Source organism: Xenia sp. Carnegie-2017, unplaced genomic scaffold, assembly GCF_021976095.1.
Source record: "Xenia sp. Carnegie-2017 unplaced genomic scaffold, XeniaSp_v1 HiC_scaffold_42, whole genome shotgun sequence".
In the NCBI taxonomy this organism is placed as follows: Eukaryota; Metazoa; Cnidaria; class Anthozoa; order Malacalcyonacea; family Xeniidae; genus Xenia; species Xenia sp. Carnegie-2017.
In genome coordinates this window covers 525,510-539,325 of record NW_025813507.1, presented here as the reverse complement: position 1 = coordinate 539,325, position 13,816 = coordinate 525,510, and the positions used below count along the sequence as shown (strand labels likewise).

The 13,816-nt window shown below is 34.5% G+C and overlaps 3 protein-coding genes across 5 annotated transcripts; all 3 read left to right on the top strand.

Moving 5' to 3' along the window:
* The first annotated feature begins 4,278 nt into the window (after nucleotides 1–4,278).
* On the top strand, nucleotides 4,279–7,249 carry LOC124456120. 2 transcript variants are annotated; one of them, XM_047006645.1, is made up of 5 exons: nucleotides 4,279–4,340; nucleotides 4,527–4,556; nucleotides 4,643–4,822; nucleotides 4,892–4,984; nucleotides 6,031–7,249. In XM_047006645.1, the coding sequence occupies exons 3-5, from the start codon at nucleotides 4,672–4,674 to the stop codon at nucleotides 7,098–7,100; spliced, it is 1,314 nt and encodes a 437-aa protein (XP_046862601.1). In that variant the 5' UTR covers nucleotides 4,279–4,340; nucleotides 4,527–4,556; nucleotides 4,643–4,671; the 3' UTR covers nucleotides 7,101–7,249. The 2 variants fall into 2 exon arrangements, with proteins under 2 accessions (XP_046862601.1, XP_046862603.1); XM_047006647.1 differs by lacking the exons at nucleotides 4,279–4,340; nucleotides 4,527–4,556; nucleotides 4,643–4,822 and having other exon boundaries at nucleotides 4,924–4,984; nucleotides 5,994–7,249.
* Nucleotides 7,250–9,609: 2,360 nt separating this feature from the next.
* Nucleotides 9,610–10,919, top strand: LOC124456119. 2 transcript variants are annotated; one of them, XR_006952117.1, is made up of 5 exons: nucleotides 9,610–9,751; nucleotides 9,942–10,044; nucleotides 10,138–10,410; nucleotides 10,656–10,737; nucleotides 10,886–10,919. XR_006952117.1 is itself a non-coding variant. In XM_047006644.1 (3 exons), the coding sequence occupies exons 1-3, from the start codon at nucleotides 9,674–9,676 to the stop codon at nucleotides 10,389–10,391; spliced, it is 435 nt and encodes a 144-aa protein (XP_046862600.1). In that variant the 5' UTR covers nucleotides 9,610–9,673; the 3' UTR covers nucleotides 10,392–10,540. The 2 variants fall into 2 exon arrangements, 1 of the variants encoding a protein (XP_046862600.1); XM_047006644.1 differs by lacking the exons at nucleotides 10,656–10,737; nucleotides 10,886–10,919 and having other exon boundaries at nucleotides 10,138–10,540.
* Nucleotides 10,920–10,934: 15 nt separating this feature from the next.
* On the top strand, nucleotides 10,935–13,562 carry LOC124456129. The gene is made up of 10 exons (XM_047006663.1): nucleotides 10,935–11,047; nucleotides 11,236–11,372; nucleotides 11,568–11,682; nucleotides 11,810–11,890; nucleotides 12,031–12,211; nucleotides 12,308–12,397; nucleotides 12,507–12,584; nucleotides 12,720–12,840; nucleotides 13,091–13,278; nucleotides 13,387–13,562. Exons 1-10 carry the CDS (start codon nucleotides 10,982–10,984, stop codon nucleotides 13,560–13,562), a joined length of 1,233 nt encoding a protein of 410 aa, XP_046862619.1. The 5' UTR covers nucleotides 10,935–10,981.
* The last annotated feature ends 254 nt before the right edge of the window (nucleotides 13,563–13,816 follow it).

Below are 13,816 nucleotides of genomic sequence, written 5' to 3'. Positions count from 1 at the left end.
GAACAGTATTATTTGCTATAATTTCTTCATCAATTTCTGTTTACTCCCAGCTCTATTTTATTGTTTGTACGGGCTTGTATGATTACAGTTCTTATGACGCTTATGGCTTTCTCAATATGAAGGAATGAATGCAAGGCATGCCTTTTTTCATCTCAATTAGAAAAATATAAAAGAATGCACTTGTAGATTGTTTCTTTCGTTAGAAACAAGAATCAAAATATGCATAACAATTAAAATTCAGATACTACAAAACTTTGAAATTTCAACGACCCTTAATGAAGCAGTTTTGCACTTTCGTATACACAGGTTGGCATGTAGAGGTAATGAAAAGCCAAAAGAAAGCCTTTATTTGAACGTCATATAGATAGTACACATTAAGTTGATCAGGAATTTAGCGAGTAAATGAGTTACACTAGAGTCTCTTCCGCAATTCAAATTGACTACATCACTTGTTGTAACTTTATCATTGATAAGTGCAGCAGCTTATTTGTGTTTGTATTTATGTGAACTTCAAAAGAAAGTGTCATAATGAAATTATGAACAATATTTATTTGAAAACATTCGTTAATGAATTTATCATTGCTATCATGTTTGACTTTTTCATATCAAAACGTTTATCGATGAATAAAGGAAAAGGTTATTGCATGAACACAATTCGTCAAGGTCACCTTTGTTCATTCTTTAGAAATACAATGTACAGAGATAACGGTAAACTGAGTTATTTTGCATATAACTAGATTGTTTGATCTTTTTAACACGTCGTGCTGCTTTTTTTTGTACTTGTTAACTCAGGCTTGATTTAAGTCAGACCGTATTTGTTATAGTTTGAACATCTAAATAGATTTTTCATTTTTAAAAGTGACATATAAATGGTGATTGATGGAATATCGCTAGTACAGCGTATCTTAGTCGTCTGTATTAACATTACTCCCACTTCAAAACTACAGAAAACGTTATTTTTTAAGGTGCTTTATTTAAAAATTGTCCAGAAGTAGTGATTACCCGTGCACTTACCCCATTGCATACCATCCCATTCCATTGTATCCCATCCCATCCCATCCATCCCCTCTCACCCCTTTAATAAGAACACGCCAAAAGGTCGACCTAGTAAAATCTTTTCTTTTCTAACTTAGCTACGACGTAAATTGCTCGTTAAATTTCCGTGCTACATAAATTAAAACGGTTTTTATCATTGAATTATTTCTCGAAAAATTTAGTTCCTTCTTTTTTAAACATTAAAGAACAATGGCAAAATCGATTGACAAAGACTTGGCTATCGCATTCATGCAGGGAGTTTTATTCGTCACATATAAATTCTCTAAACTTTTGTGGCTTTTCTATTTGAAATTTTTCATGCCAAATTCACAGAATTTTTCACTCCTGCTTTAGAATAATTTGTTAAATTCAATATTAGTGAAACTTTTCAGAATTTGGAATCTTTCGGCGTATTTGACTCAATCGGGATTCACCGTGAGCGCTGTAGAGTCGACGTGTTGAGAATTTTGTTATAAACATTTTTCGACATGTACGTGTTTTCAGTTTGGTGAATTTCTTTACAAGGAAATAAGTCTGGAAAGTTCTTTAATTTGGTAAGTTGAAATTTTCTAGTCGTTTTCATGCTTTGTTTCATGCAATTTAGGAAAGCTAATCAACTTCATGGCGAGGTGCAACTTTGTAATTATTGTCTTCGCATTTCCATATTTATAATTGTAACCGCTTGTAAGCAAATACTTTTTCTTATTTTGTAAGTTATCATGTAAAAAGATTGGCTGATGCTTACTCAGAGAAAATGGTATATGTTGCTAGCTTTGGATGTTAATGCTATTTAAAATTGCGACTTTGTTAAAATATTTTTCGAAGCAATTATGCTAATGTTTACATATAGATAATCCATCTACCTTCGGCTGTAAATATTACTTACGTATTACTCGCGTGCTTTGTAAAAACATTTTAACCATAAAAATGTTCAGTTCTTTTGTTAAATTACCGTAATCTTCTAATATACGACAGTCCTCAAATACAAGACGCACTCAAATATACCCCGTATCAATTAAAAAAGTTAAATTTTCTTTATGCAGTGACTTCGAATTTCAAAATTTTCTGGGACCAATAAAAACTACATTACAATTATATTTTCCACCCTTGCCCTGTTGTCACTTGTCAGCGCTCCATCCTTCAAAACAGCATTATGGTAGATTTTGCAGGAATATATAAGATTAGGTAAACTGAGGCGGTCGATTTCGTGCCTTTGCGCTTTTATTTGTATTCAACGTCCAAGTGTTCCAGTTTTTTAAATTAACTAATATTCAGAGTTGTTAATACTGATTTCATTTTTGATTGTTTATTCATTTATTTACGCTCTCTCTTCGAAACACTTGTGACATTAAATTGCTTTAAATGTTCATGAACGCCCAGGACGCTTATAAGACGAATTACGATATTTGGCCTTGGATAATCGTAAAGGTAGATACGCATTGATTGTTCATATATTGTACAATTGAAAAATCTTTCTGCCATTTAATTGAAAAGACCATTAAGTGAAGAAGATTGATGAATACAGTTCACATTATGCTGAAAGCTTATAGCATCATGTACATCACACTTGTGAAAAACATCTTGATAAAAATGTAAAAAACAACTTTGGTTTATTAGGTCAAAGAGTTTCATGTAAAGCCAATATTACAGGACAATAGAAAACAATTAGCTAAAATCGCAATGATAAAATTTTTTCCATCCGTTAGCAGTCCTTATTTAATAATGGGTTAACTGCTTGTATTTATGTGAAACAAGAAATTGGGAATCGGGGAATGGATTGGAGGAATGGAGAAACCAGAAATAAGAAAAGCTGGAATTTGTAAAACTCAGAATGAAACACATGTTTTAATATTTTTGGAAACTTTACTCCCGTTTCAAACTATTATCCACCAGGTATCCATGAAAAATGCGGATGTCATTGAATAACATACCATATTCAATTTATCATAAGTTAATGGATCATAATATTTAAAGCCGACAATAATTTAGTTATGGATAAAATGTTTTAGGAAGGGAAGGGTGGACTTTTTGATAAACTTCACCTGACGACAGCCACTTGCTGAATAACTATGGCAAGCCAAACGTGACAAAAGTGTATTGAGAATTCCAACCGCTAGTCGAGAATATTAAGCGATGGTCGAGAATATCAAGCGATGGTCGGTTAGCACTATTTTCCACCCAGCAAACCGCCCTTTACTTTACACAATCGTTAATAAATTAAAGATGGCGGCTAATGGGAAAGAACCAAAAGCTAAAAGGAAACCATGCATGCACTGGTGCTAGGTCGTTTTGAGATGGCGAGTAATTTTATATTTTTATAATACAGTTTTTAATATCAACATATGAAAATATTTACAGATAAATGTTGCAGTATAAATTTTCATGCAACCACCTTAAGTCATAAACTTATAATCCAGGCTGGAAAATATGTCGTTTTCGACGATTGTGTAAAATATTATATAAAATATTATATTGTGTAAAATATTAGATTGTGTAAAATATTATATTGTGTAAAATATTATATTTCAAATAAAGGGCGGTTTGCTGGGTGGAAAATAGTGCTAACCGCGATGGTCGAGATTTATAACAGCAACAATGGTCAGCGGACTTAGTTCAAAACTTCATGATTTATTTCATATTTATATATCGAATAAATAACTAAAATGGCGGAAAATAGAAATACAAACATCATAGATCGAATTCTGGAAAATTTAAACGAACTTTCTTCAAGAATTTCGCCCCAAACAAGTGTTGAAACAGAGGCAGAAGTAAGTCAAATTTTCAATTCTAATACAGCTAGACGGCGGTCTACATCAGTTGTACCAACTACGAACACTACCGAACAAAATGTGCCGAGGAGGAGGTTTGTCACGAGGAGAAATTATAATACACAGCGCCCATCTGCTTCTAATCGAAGACAGATTAGGGAATCTAAAAGAAGGCCTGGTGCTATAGATAATAGACCATTCTTACGCGACCTTATTTTGCTGGGAGGACCGAATGCTTCTGTCGTTCCTCGTCAAGGAGCACGCCTTGCTCTTATGGAACGGGGTCACATGATCTCAGGCTGCAGATTCACCAAGGCAATGAACGCTGCACGAGTGGAAATTGCCATAATGGAAGCTTTTGCTGACAAAATTCCATCTGGTGTGGATATCGAAATATTAATGTCGATGCACACATCTCTTGTTGTGCCATCTTTGGCTCATGGTCAGATTGGCATTGATGGAGCAATTTTGCAATGGCTCTTTCAGAGTAAACCAGTGTATGTGCGACCAAACAAACAGATCATAATTGAGCATCAGGTATGAGTTTCTGTTGTCCTCTTATCAATGGAACTTGTTCAGTTTAATCATGGTTTAACAGCTGCATCAGCTGTTTACTTGCACTGGTGTATGTTGATGCACCATTTTCATGCTCTTGCTTGGAAAAATGAAAGAATTGACGTAATTATACTCATCATATATTAATTATTTATGCTGTCAATGTAGGAAAATGTGTGACAAGAAAAAGTCATGATGGTAGGTCATTCTCTTTAATGGAGAAATTTAATTAAATACACGACACAGGAATAGTTTGTAAAGTTTCTCTTATATTTTTAATAAAGATTTACCTGATTTGTTTGGTGATGTGCAAATGTCAAGAAGCTCTACTGATGCCAATGAAGAGCCATTGGCTTTGCCTCAAGATACAGCACAATCTCCATTTTCACTGCCTCAAGAGACAGCACAAGCTTCTTTACAGTCAACCTCTGATCTTCATGCAGTTGGTGTACAGGATACATCAGGTTAGTTACATTAAACATATTGCCACTCTGCTTTAATCTTATTGCTGACTCATAACAATTTTTTTACAGCACAATCTCCATTTTCACTGCCTAAAGAGACAGCACAAACTACTTTACAGTCAACCACTGATCTTCATGCAGTTGGTGTACAGGATACATCAGGTTAGTTACATTAAACATTATGCTGCTACTATTTTTATTGATGAATCACTACACTTTTTAATGGACAAAGAAGTGCTTGCCATAAAAAATACATGTTTACTTAAGGACACGTTGACTTGATCTGATTGAAAACTGATTTATTTAAGTCTGTGCTTAACTGTTAGATTTAGAAGCAATTTATTCTGTGTGGTAATAAAGGCTAGTTTTCACTTGAGATATTTCATTAGAATTCAGCCACTGCAGTAAATTACTGTACATCGAATTACGTCATATAAAAACAAGCCTTTAGAGGTCTTTTTAAGATCAGATGAATAATAAAGCTTTTATGAAATTTAAGGCCATTAAAGGACTGGAAAAAATTTTCATAAACTGTACTTTGACAGGGGGTAAAAGAATGTATGAATGAAAGTCATTTTTGCCATAGAACACTAATAACATCACCTTAACAATACGTATATGCCTAGTATTTTCTTTTTTATTTTTATGTTTGTTGTATGATTAAAGCTATAGTTGGCTATTGTAAACATTTCTTTTTTTCTTGGATTCTGCAACAGTAATAATTTCTATAACATTTCTTAAAGAATAATGAGCTAAAAACTTATAACGATGATTTTGTTTGAGGGACTACTTTTTTCTTCATCCCCTGAAGATTATCAGTTTACAAGACAGACTTTAATCTTAAACATGAAAATATTAATTGGCAACTGAAATTACAGTTTGTGCACAACAAAATCCAGCCCCCAAATATAACATTACATATATAATTCACCTGACTTTTGAGAGACCTACAACTATTAAAAATACTGAATTGTTTATGTGTTTAGCAACAAATATATCACAGGATTTTTTATTTTTGTCTCTTGCTTCAATATTTATGTTTCTAACTAAACATGTAAGTTTTATAAAGGGCCCACTTTTTGTCCACCTTCTTTACCTATATTTGGGGTTTTTTTACCCATCATAAATATAATTTAAATCTGTAGAAAGTATATATTTTTAAATTAAATAGTAAATCCTTATGGGTTATGAACTCAATTTTCATCAAGTGATGCAAGAAATTCTTCTCGTTGAAGATGACGATTTCATGTTCCAAAATTATCCCAAATTAAAAGAAGTAATTGTGCACCGCTCAATGATTCGCCATGATATTATTGATGTTTTCAAAGATCCAGAAATTCTTAAGCACAGGTTGAACATCACAGTTATAAATGCAAATGGATACCCAGAAAAAGGAGAAGGTGCAGGTGTGCTGCGTGATGTTCTGACAAATTTTTGGCATGAATTCTTTATATCACTTAGTGCAGGTGGAACTGAGAAAACGCCACACATTCGACACGATCTTCAAAAACCAGAATGGCAAGCAATTGCCAGAGTTTTAGTGTTTGGATATGAAAAAGCCAAATATTTTCCTGTGCAGCTGTCACAATTCTTCATTCTTTGCTGCTTGTTTGGTGAAGAAAGTCTGGGCAGAGAATCTCTACTGCAAGCATATCGTTGTTACGTGCCAGCAGACGATGGAGAGATTCTAGATAAAGTGCAGAGTCGTGAATTAGATCCTAACGATGAAGACCTATTGGAGTTTTTGTCATCCAATAAGTGCTATAAAGCCCCCACTAAGGAGAACATTGCCTCCATAGTACTTGAACTTGTACACCAGGAACTCATTCAAAAGCCCAGATACATCACAAATTGTTGGTCGCCAATTTTAAAAACTCTTCAGAATGATGCAAACTCCATCTTTTCAACTCCTCAGCAAGTTGAACAGTTATATGAAGAAAAACAGCCAACAGCCAAAAAGGTTAACAAGCTTTTTATTGCTAGTGTGAGTACTGATGCTGAACGGCAGAGCTTGGATTTCCTAAAAAGATATGTGAAATCATTGGAAAAGAAGGCTCTTGAAAGATTTCTGCATTTTTTAACTGGTAGTGATGTATTGACATGTGATTCAATTGAAATTACATTTACAACCCTTCATGGCTTTTCACGACGGCCTGTTGTCCACATATGTGGGCCAACCCTAGAGCTACCAACAACCTATGAATGCTTTGCAGAACTGGCAGAAGAGTTTACAAGCATAATGAGAGAAAGCACATCATGGTCATTTGACATTGTGTAAAGTTGTTTTTATTATTTTAACAATATCAAATAGTTTTGTTTAAACAGAAAGAGAACTGACAGTTTTGAAAAAAATGTTAAATTCTTGATCAATGAGCTTATTTTTGGCTTGCACCATTTTACTAAAATACATTTGTTTCATTTGTTAAACTTCGTCAACATTAATCCTTGCCTCTAAAAACCTCTCAACAATATCAACTGTCTTCAAGTAATGTTCAATGCCATTATTCCCATCATCTTAAAGAGGGTTAACTTGTTGTTGGAGGTAATCATACTGATTTTCGCTTAGTTGCATGCTTGAAACAGGTATAACAACATTGTTTCTTGTGGCAACAGGTAATGGCCCCCCATAATCAATTCCATATACATCATCATTTATTGTTGTAGGCTCATTCGGAGCTGAGCTAAAGTTTGAATGAAATAAAGCCGAGGGAGTTTGATGATTTTCTGTCCTAAGACCATGGTGATTCCACTGTGATTTGAATTCATGCAATGATGCAATTATACGCACTAGATAAAGGTAATGCAATGCCAATAGATGAATTTCATTAAGGGAGCTCAATAAACCATTGTTCTCTAAAAATCGAAATATGTCTTTGTAAAGTGCTGACATCACTCTGTTCACTTCAGCCCATAATCGTTCTAATCTTTGATTGTGCACACTTTTTCCGGCTATGAAGCTTCCCCTGTCATTGCCTCGATTTTCCATCATAAATCGTGACACATCAATATTCTCACTGCCATGATCACCTCGTACACGAGAGGGTAAGCCAAACTTCTGCACTCCACCTTGAAATAATTCAAGGACAGTGTCAGCTCCGTTATTTGTGCAACAATGCAGGTAAATAATCATTCGGCTGAATCCATCTATGCAACCATGGATTACAAATCTTTGTGCGATCAGTTTATGGTTTGAATCAATGTGCCATAAATAATTAGGACCTTTGACATTATAGACACGCCTGCAGATTGCATAACGTTTCCGAATGCTTCTACCAATTTGATCAACCCTCTGAAGACTTTCTCGAATTCTAGTGCGTTGAACATGAATACTTCTGCCCCTTAAACCACCCCTTATGTACGTTTCACCGCTGTATGGTGTTAACTGAAGAATTTGTCTAACTTCTTCATCCAAGTCGGCATCAGTAATATCTGAGAAGCTTTGCTTAATTCCAAAGTCGATTCTCCTGTGTAATGTTCTGGTAGAAATTCCAAGAAAGCTAGCAATGTTCGTCCAGTTCATTCCCGTATCACGAAGTTTCTCAACTTGTTCTTTTCTGATATTATAAGCTGGTCTACCTCCAGTACTTAAAAGCGTATCAATGGCACGCGAATTTTCATTCGTGGACAATTCCTGCTCGAGACATGTCTCAAAGGCACGCGACAGTTTCTCCAGTTCCTCCTCCATTACAGTGATCAAGTTCTCCAGCAACAAGGCAACATCATCAGAAGAGGAATCACGAGATAAGCTTGTTATTGTGTACTCTGAAACAGCTCCGAACATTGCTGCGACAATAGATATGTAGTTTTCAAACTTGTTTTTGCAATATTCGATACCTATTGGGTCTTTGTTTTGAAATACTTGAAGACTTTGGCCAAACAATCTCTGTAAACCAATAAAAAAATCTCTGAGTTCTTCAATGTCCTCGTCCACGATTGCGAGAAATTCCTGAATTCTTTCAAAGTACATCAAGTATTGCCAGAAACAGGAGTTTCTACTAAGTCCGCTGACCATTGTTACTGTTATAAATCTCGACCATCGCCTAATATTCTCGACCATCGCTTGATATTCTCGACCATTATGGCAAGCCAAACGTGACAAAAGTGTATTGAGAATTCCAACCGCTAGTCGAGAATATCAAGCGATGGTCGAGAATATCAAGCGATGGTCGAGAATATTAGGTGATGGTCGAGATTTCACCCCATTCGTCTTGTGAGACGTGGCTAATAGCCGGTAAAGTACGGGTACAAAACGTCGGCTGGTAGTCGTGGAAGATACGTACGTTGTACTTTGGTCGATTAACTTATGTTATTGTGTCATTGGTAATATCGATAATATTTTCTGATTTGTGATTTTCTTACTGGTAATTTTAAAAGATGCCAAGGTACGCCAAATAACGGCCTTATAGCTGTTAGACTTTTCAACATTTATTATCATTTTATAAATTTTTATGATAATTTTTGTAGGACAAATAAAAGGTTTAAAGCAACTGTAGCTGTCACATATCATGATGAGGATGGCCATGTTGAGAGAGAGGAGGTGGATTTGTCAGAATTGGTTACTGAGGATCATAGAGGAAGCTGTTCTATTAACAGTCCTGATAATTGTGGTGCATTGGAAGGCCATGAACTGGGAATGGAACAAGATAACAGTGATCTTGAAAGTGATGTTCGCCATGATTGTGAAGAATCAGCTTCTTATTACCAGAAAGTTGAAAGAAAACAAAAAGCATGGGAAAATTTGCGACATTCAGTTATAAAGAATACATTTCAGTTTGCTGGCAAAATTGGAGCAATCGGAAGTGTATTCATTGTGATAATGAAGCAAAGTTTAGGTGCAGCGATTGTGGTCCAATGGCAAAGTATTGTGAGAACTGTATGTTAAAGATGCACACAACCGTAAATATTTGTCATCATGTTGAAATATTTAAGGTAACCTTTATGAGATAGATATTATAAAAGTCTTTACAGTTAACTCTCTCAACACTTGCAATAAAAAATGCAAAAATAAAATGAGAGTTTACATTGTGAAACATGCTGAAGCACTAATCTAATATTTTTATGAATGCAAGAAAGGGATTGATTACAATGAATTTCTCTGAGGTTATTCATTGCTTTGTAGGATGGCATGTTTTGGCCATATAAGCTCATGAACATGCTGGTGTATCATTGTTCATGCCAAACAGCTCGTCACAAAAGAAGTGTTTCTGTTGTTGATGTTAAAGGTATGTTATATGTAAAATGTGCTGTAAAAGTTTCTTCATTTTAGCTGGCATGGTTCAACACAATTATAATTTTGGATCTTTTTCAATTTTTAGGCACCTTTTGTACTGTTGAGGTACAGTTTTGCTCATGCTCTTCCGAGTTTGTTCAACTTCTGCAATTTGGCCTTTGGGGTGGAACACCTACAAAACCAAGACTTGCATTTGCAATTGAGTTTTTTGAATTGGTTCATTCTGTGCAGATGGAATGCCAGGCATCAATAAAAAGCATTTGTCAGTCATTTGAAGAGTTTAATCATAACCACATATTTTCTTCTTATGCAACACCAAAATGTATCCTGTCATTATAGATGCTTTTGAAGAATACAGGTAATTGCATGTAGGTCACTGATTTATTGCACTGCTGTACTACGTATGAATTGCTGGGAAAGTTGCAGTCAATTTTATAGCCTAAGAATCTCATCTTAAGAGATGTATTTAATTGGAGGAAATCAAAATGCTAAAGTTTTGATGGGAAAGGATTTTTCCTCAAGTATTACTGTATTGCACTGTATTTTGTTTATGTCATTTGTTTAAGAGTGCATAATTGCTTTCTTTGTGTCATTGTTTTTCAGAATTTACAGACATAAACTAAACATGTTGAGCTGTGTTTTTCCTGAGCTTGATGAAGGAAATATCTGTCCTGCTTGTCCCAAAGTGAGTATATTCATATTACTCGTTTAACAATGACAATTTAGTAAAAAGAACATTAGCAATGCTATCTTAAACACCTTTTTGACTGCATCATTTGCATCATTGAACTCAAATACATTGCATGATTTTATCCTTCACCATTTTATTGAAGACTGATGGTGTGATCTTTGAGTCTCTTGATGCTCTCTTTTATTGGACGAAGGAAAAAGCTGGGCAGAGTATTGGAAAACCTCTATTTGAACAGCTGATGTTCTATGATCAGACACATGTTGATCAATTTGTTGCCAATTATACCACACCTACATCAAACAAGGTCAATGTAGCTTTAATATACTTTGTTATTCTAATGAAAATTCAGGCATGGAAGTTACAGTGCTTTGAATATATTTGATTTTTACATTCTCTACCACATAGTTTTTATTTTCAATAAATTTGTGCCGTGGGCTTTAGGAAATAAAGCTCTTGTATACTTTTTTGTTTGTTACATACTGATACTTATAGGAGTGTCATGGTTTTCTTGCTGGGAATGCTGTTCGATCAATGAATCGCTACAGAGCTCTTGATGAAACAGCAATCTTTGGGCGAGGCTGTCGACATGAGTTTCCTAAAAAATTCTTAAATTTGAAACATGGAGAGAGGTCTGTTACACACATTTTTCTCTATTTTTACCTAAATGTTCTTGGTTTGAATGAGGTGGTTAAGATGCTTGCATTTGATGGTGTAAATTTATTTTTTTCAGTTGGTTTGCTACTTTCATTGCTTTGTGCAAGTGCTGAAGCTTTTTGCATACATGTGGTTGCATTATTTAAAAAAATATTCTACATATTTTATAGATTGAGCTATGCAGTTTATGTTCTCCAAGAATTAGAGAAAGATAATGCTGATAAACCTGCACTCAAAATAAACATATTGTATGATGTTGCATGCATGTTGGTGAAACACTTACAGGTAATATTCAATTGACAATAGTTGCTTTGTTAACTGTTTCCTTAGTCAATAACTTTCCCTCAACACTTTTTTTCTTTGAAAAGGTAGTCTTTCACATGTTTTTCTTTATTTTGTTTTTTACAAAAAGAATTTGGAGGATCCAATTATTGACATTTTTCAATTTTCAATTCCAATTTTTCACTGCTATGGCCATGTTGGACGATGCCAAATTAGTTGTTATTATTTTTATTTTTCATACGTATTAACAGATGGTGATACCTGGGTTTTTATGCTGTCATAACTAATGGTATTTTAGATGATAAAATTATAAAAAATCAATAATTTTTTGCTAAATCTTTCTTGTAAAAGGTTAAATTTAGTCCCCGTCGTAAAGAAGGATTTGGCCTAACTGACGGTGAGATGTTGGAGAGATTGTGGGCTTACATTCGCAAATTTAGCAGAATGACTAAAGAAATGCGTCCAAGTCACAGAGTTGATGTACTCAGTGATGCTCTTTTACATTATGGAAAGAAAACGAAGATTAATTTAGGTATAACTAGTTTTGTTTCTTTGTTTGAACATATACATAGCTAACATGTCATCATATTATGTAATAGCAGGTATGAATTAAATTTTGTTTTTTGAGGCAATTTGCTGATGGCAAGGATGAAGCGAGCTGTTGACGTGGAAGAAACTGCAAAATCAGATATTGAAAAGTTATGCAGGTGCTTTCCGTGTGAGTATATGTTTGTATTTGCTGTGTGGTTATATTTGACTCCGATTTTGGATATGAACTATTTACGACTCACATGAAAGCAGTAAATTTTCTTTTTCATTATCTAAAGCTCACAGGATTTCAATAGATAATATTCGTGAGTGGATGAAGGACGAATCGACTTTTTTTGGTCGTGAAGTTGAGACTGGTTAGTAATTGAGAAACAATGGCTTGTAGCTATGGAACAGATTTGACACATAATTATTGATGCTCATTATGTGGAATGTTTTGCCCACAGAAAACTTTTTTTAACAAATATACGTAAATCTTCAACAACTTACAGAAGAAGAAGATTGGAAATGCAAGTACGTTATATACCTGGACTTGTACGCTGATCTTTACCATCGATGGAATGGTTGCACTGATCCAAGTGAACTGACTGTTCGATTTAATCAGATGAAAAAGTATGTTCGAAAAGTTGAACTTGTTCCTAGAGATATTAAAGTCTTAAACAGTGTGCATTTAGAAAAATGAACTGGGAAAATTTTGAAGCTATTAATGTACGTCGTAACATTGTGAATAATAAGTTGGAATATCGAATAAAAAATTATTTCTTGTTTTTATACGTACGTACAAGTAGAGATGTATATGCAACTTGCAGGTGCTTATCTGACCGTGCCTTATATTTGTAATGATTTGGTATTTACTGTTTAGAATTGACGAGCAGTTGAAGATCATGGAAAGGGAAAACTCAATTTCTGCACGCTGGCAAAATACTGACTCAGAGTACGAAAATGCAAAACGCGAGGTTGCGTCTAGGAAAGAAAAACGTGTTTTGTCTCGAATGAGGAAAAATGTTGTTGAAAGATGGTTTCTCCTAAATCTTAAGTCTAAATACTGTGGTAACTCTACCTATCTCATAAATGTTCCATACCACTTGCAATGTTTGTAAATTACTTTACATGTTGCCTTCTTTGTAATGTTCTCTGTATGTTTGTTCTGTTTTTCAGATAGTCAAGCGTTGGCATCCAGACTTTCGAAGCAAATTACTCGAGTAACAAAGGATGTCAATAAAGATATCGCAGCTTATAACGAGGCAAAAGAATCACATTCTAATCATTCACATACCGCATTAACATTTGATGCTGTCAAAGATCCTGACAATGATTTTGGTGTGAATATCTAGCTGCACCTACTGATGAAGATTGTTCAGTTCCATTTACTGTTAAACGGAAGGCTATAGATTTATGCCATTTGCTTGACCGATCCAAGGAAGAGCAAATCCTGTCGAAGTCAGAAATGGAAAATACGTGGAGTCACTACTTTCAACAGCACAGCAAGATTACTGACTTTTTGAATAGTTTTATTAACCATGAAAACGTACTTGATGTTGAATACGGTGAAGCGATATTTTTACACAGGAAGATCTTTCAAATTGAA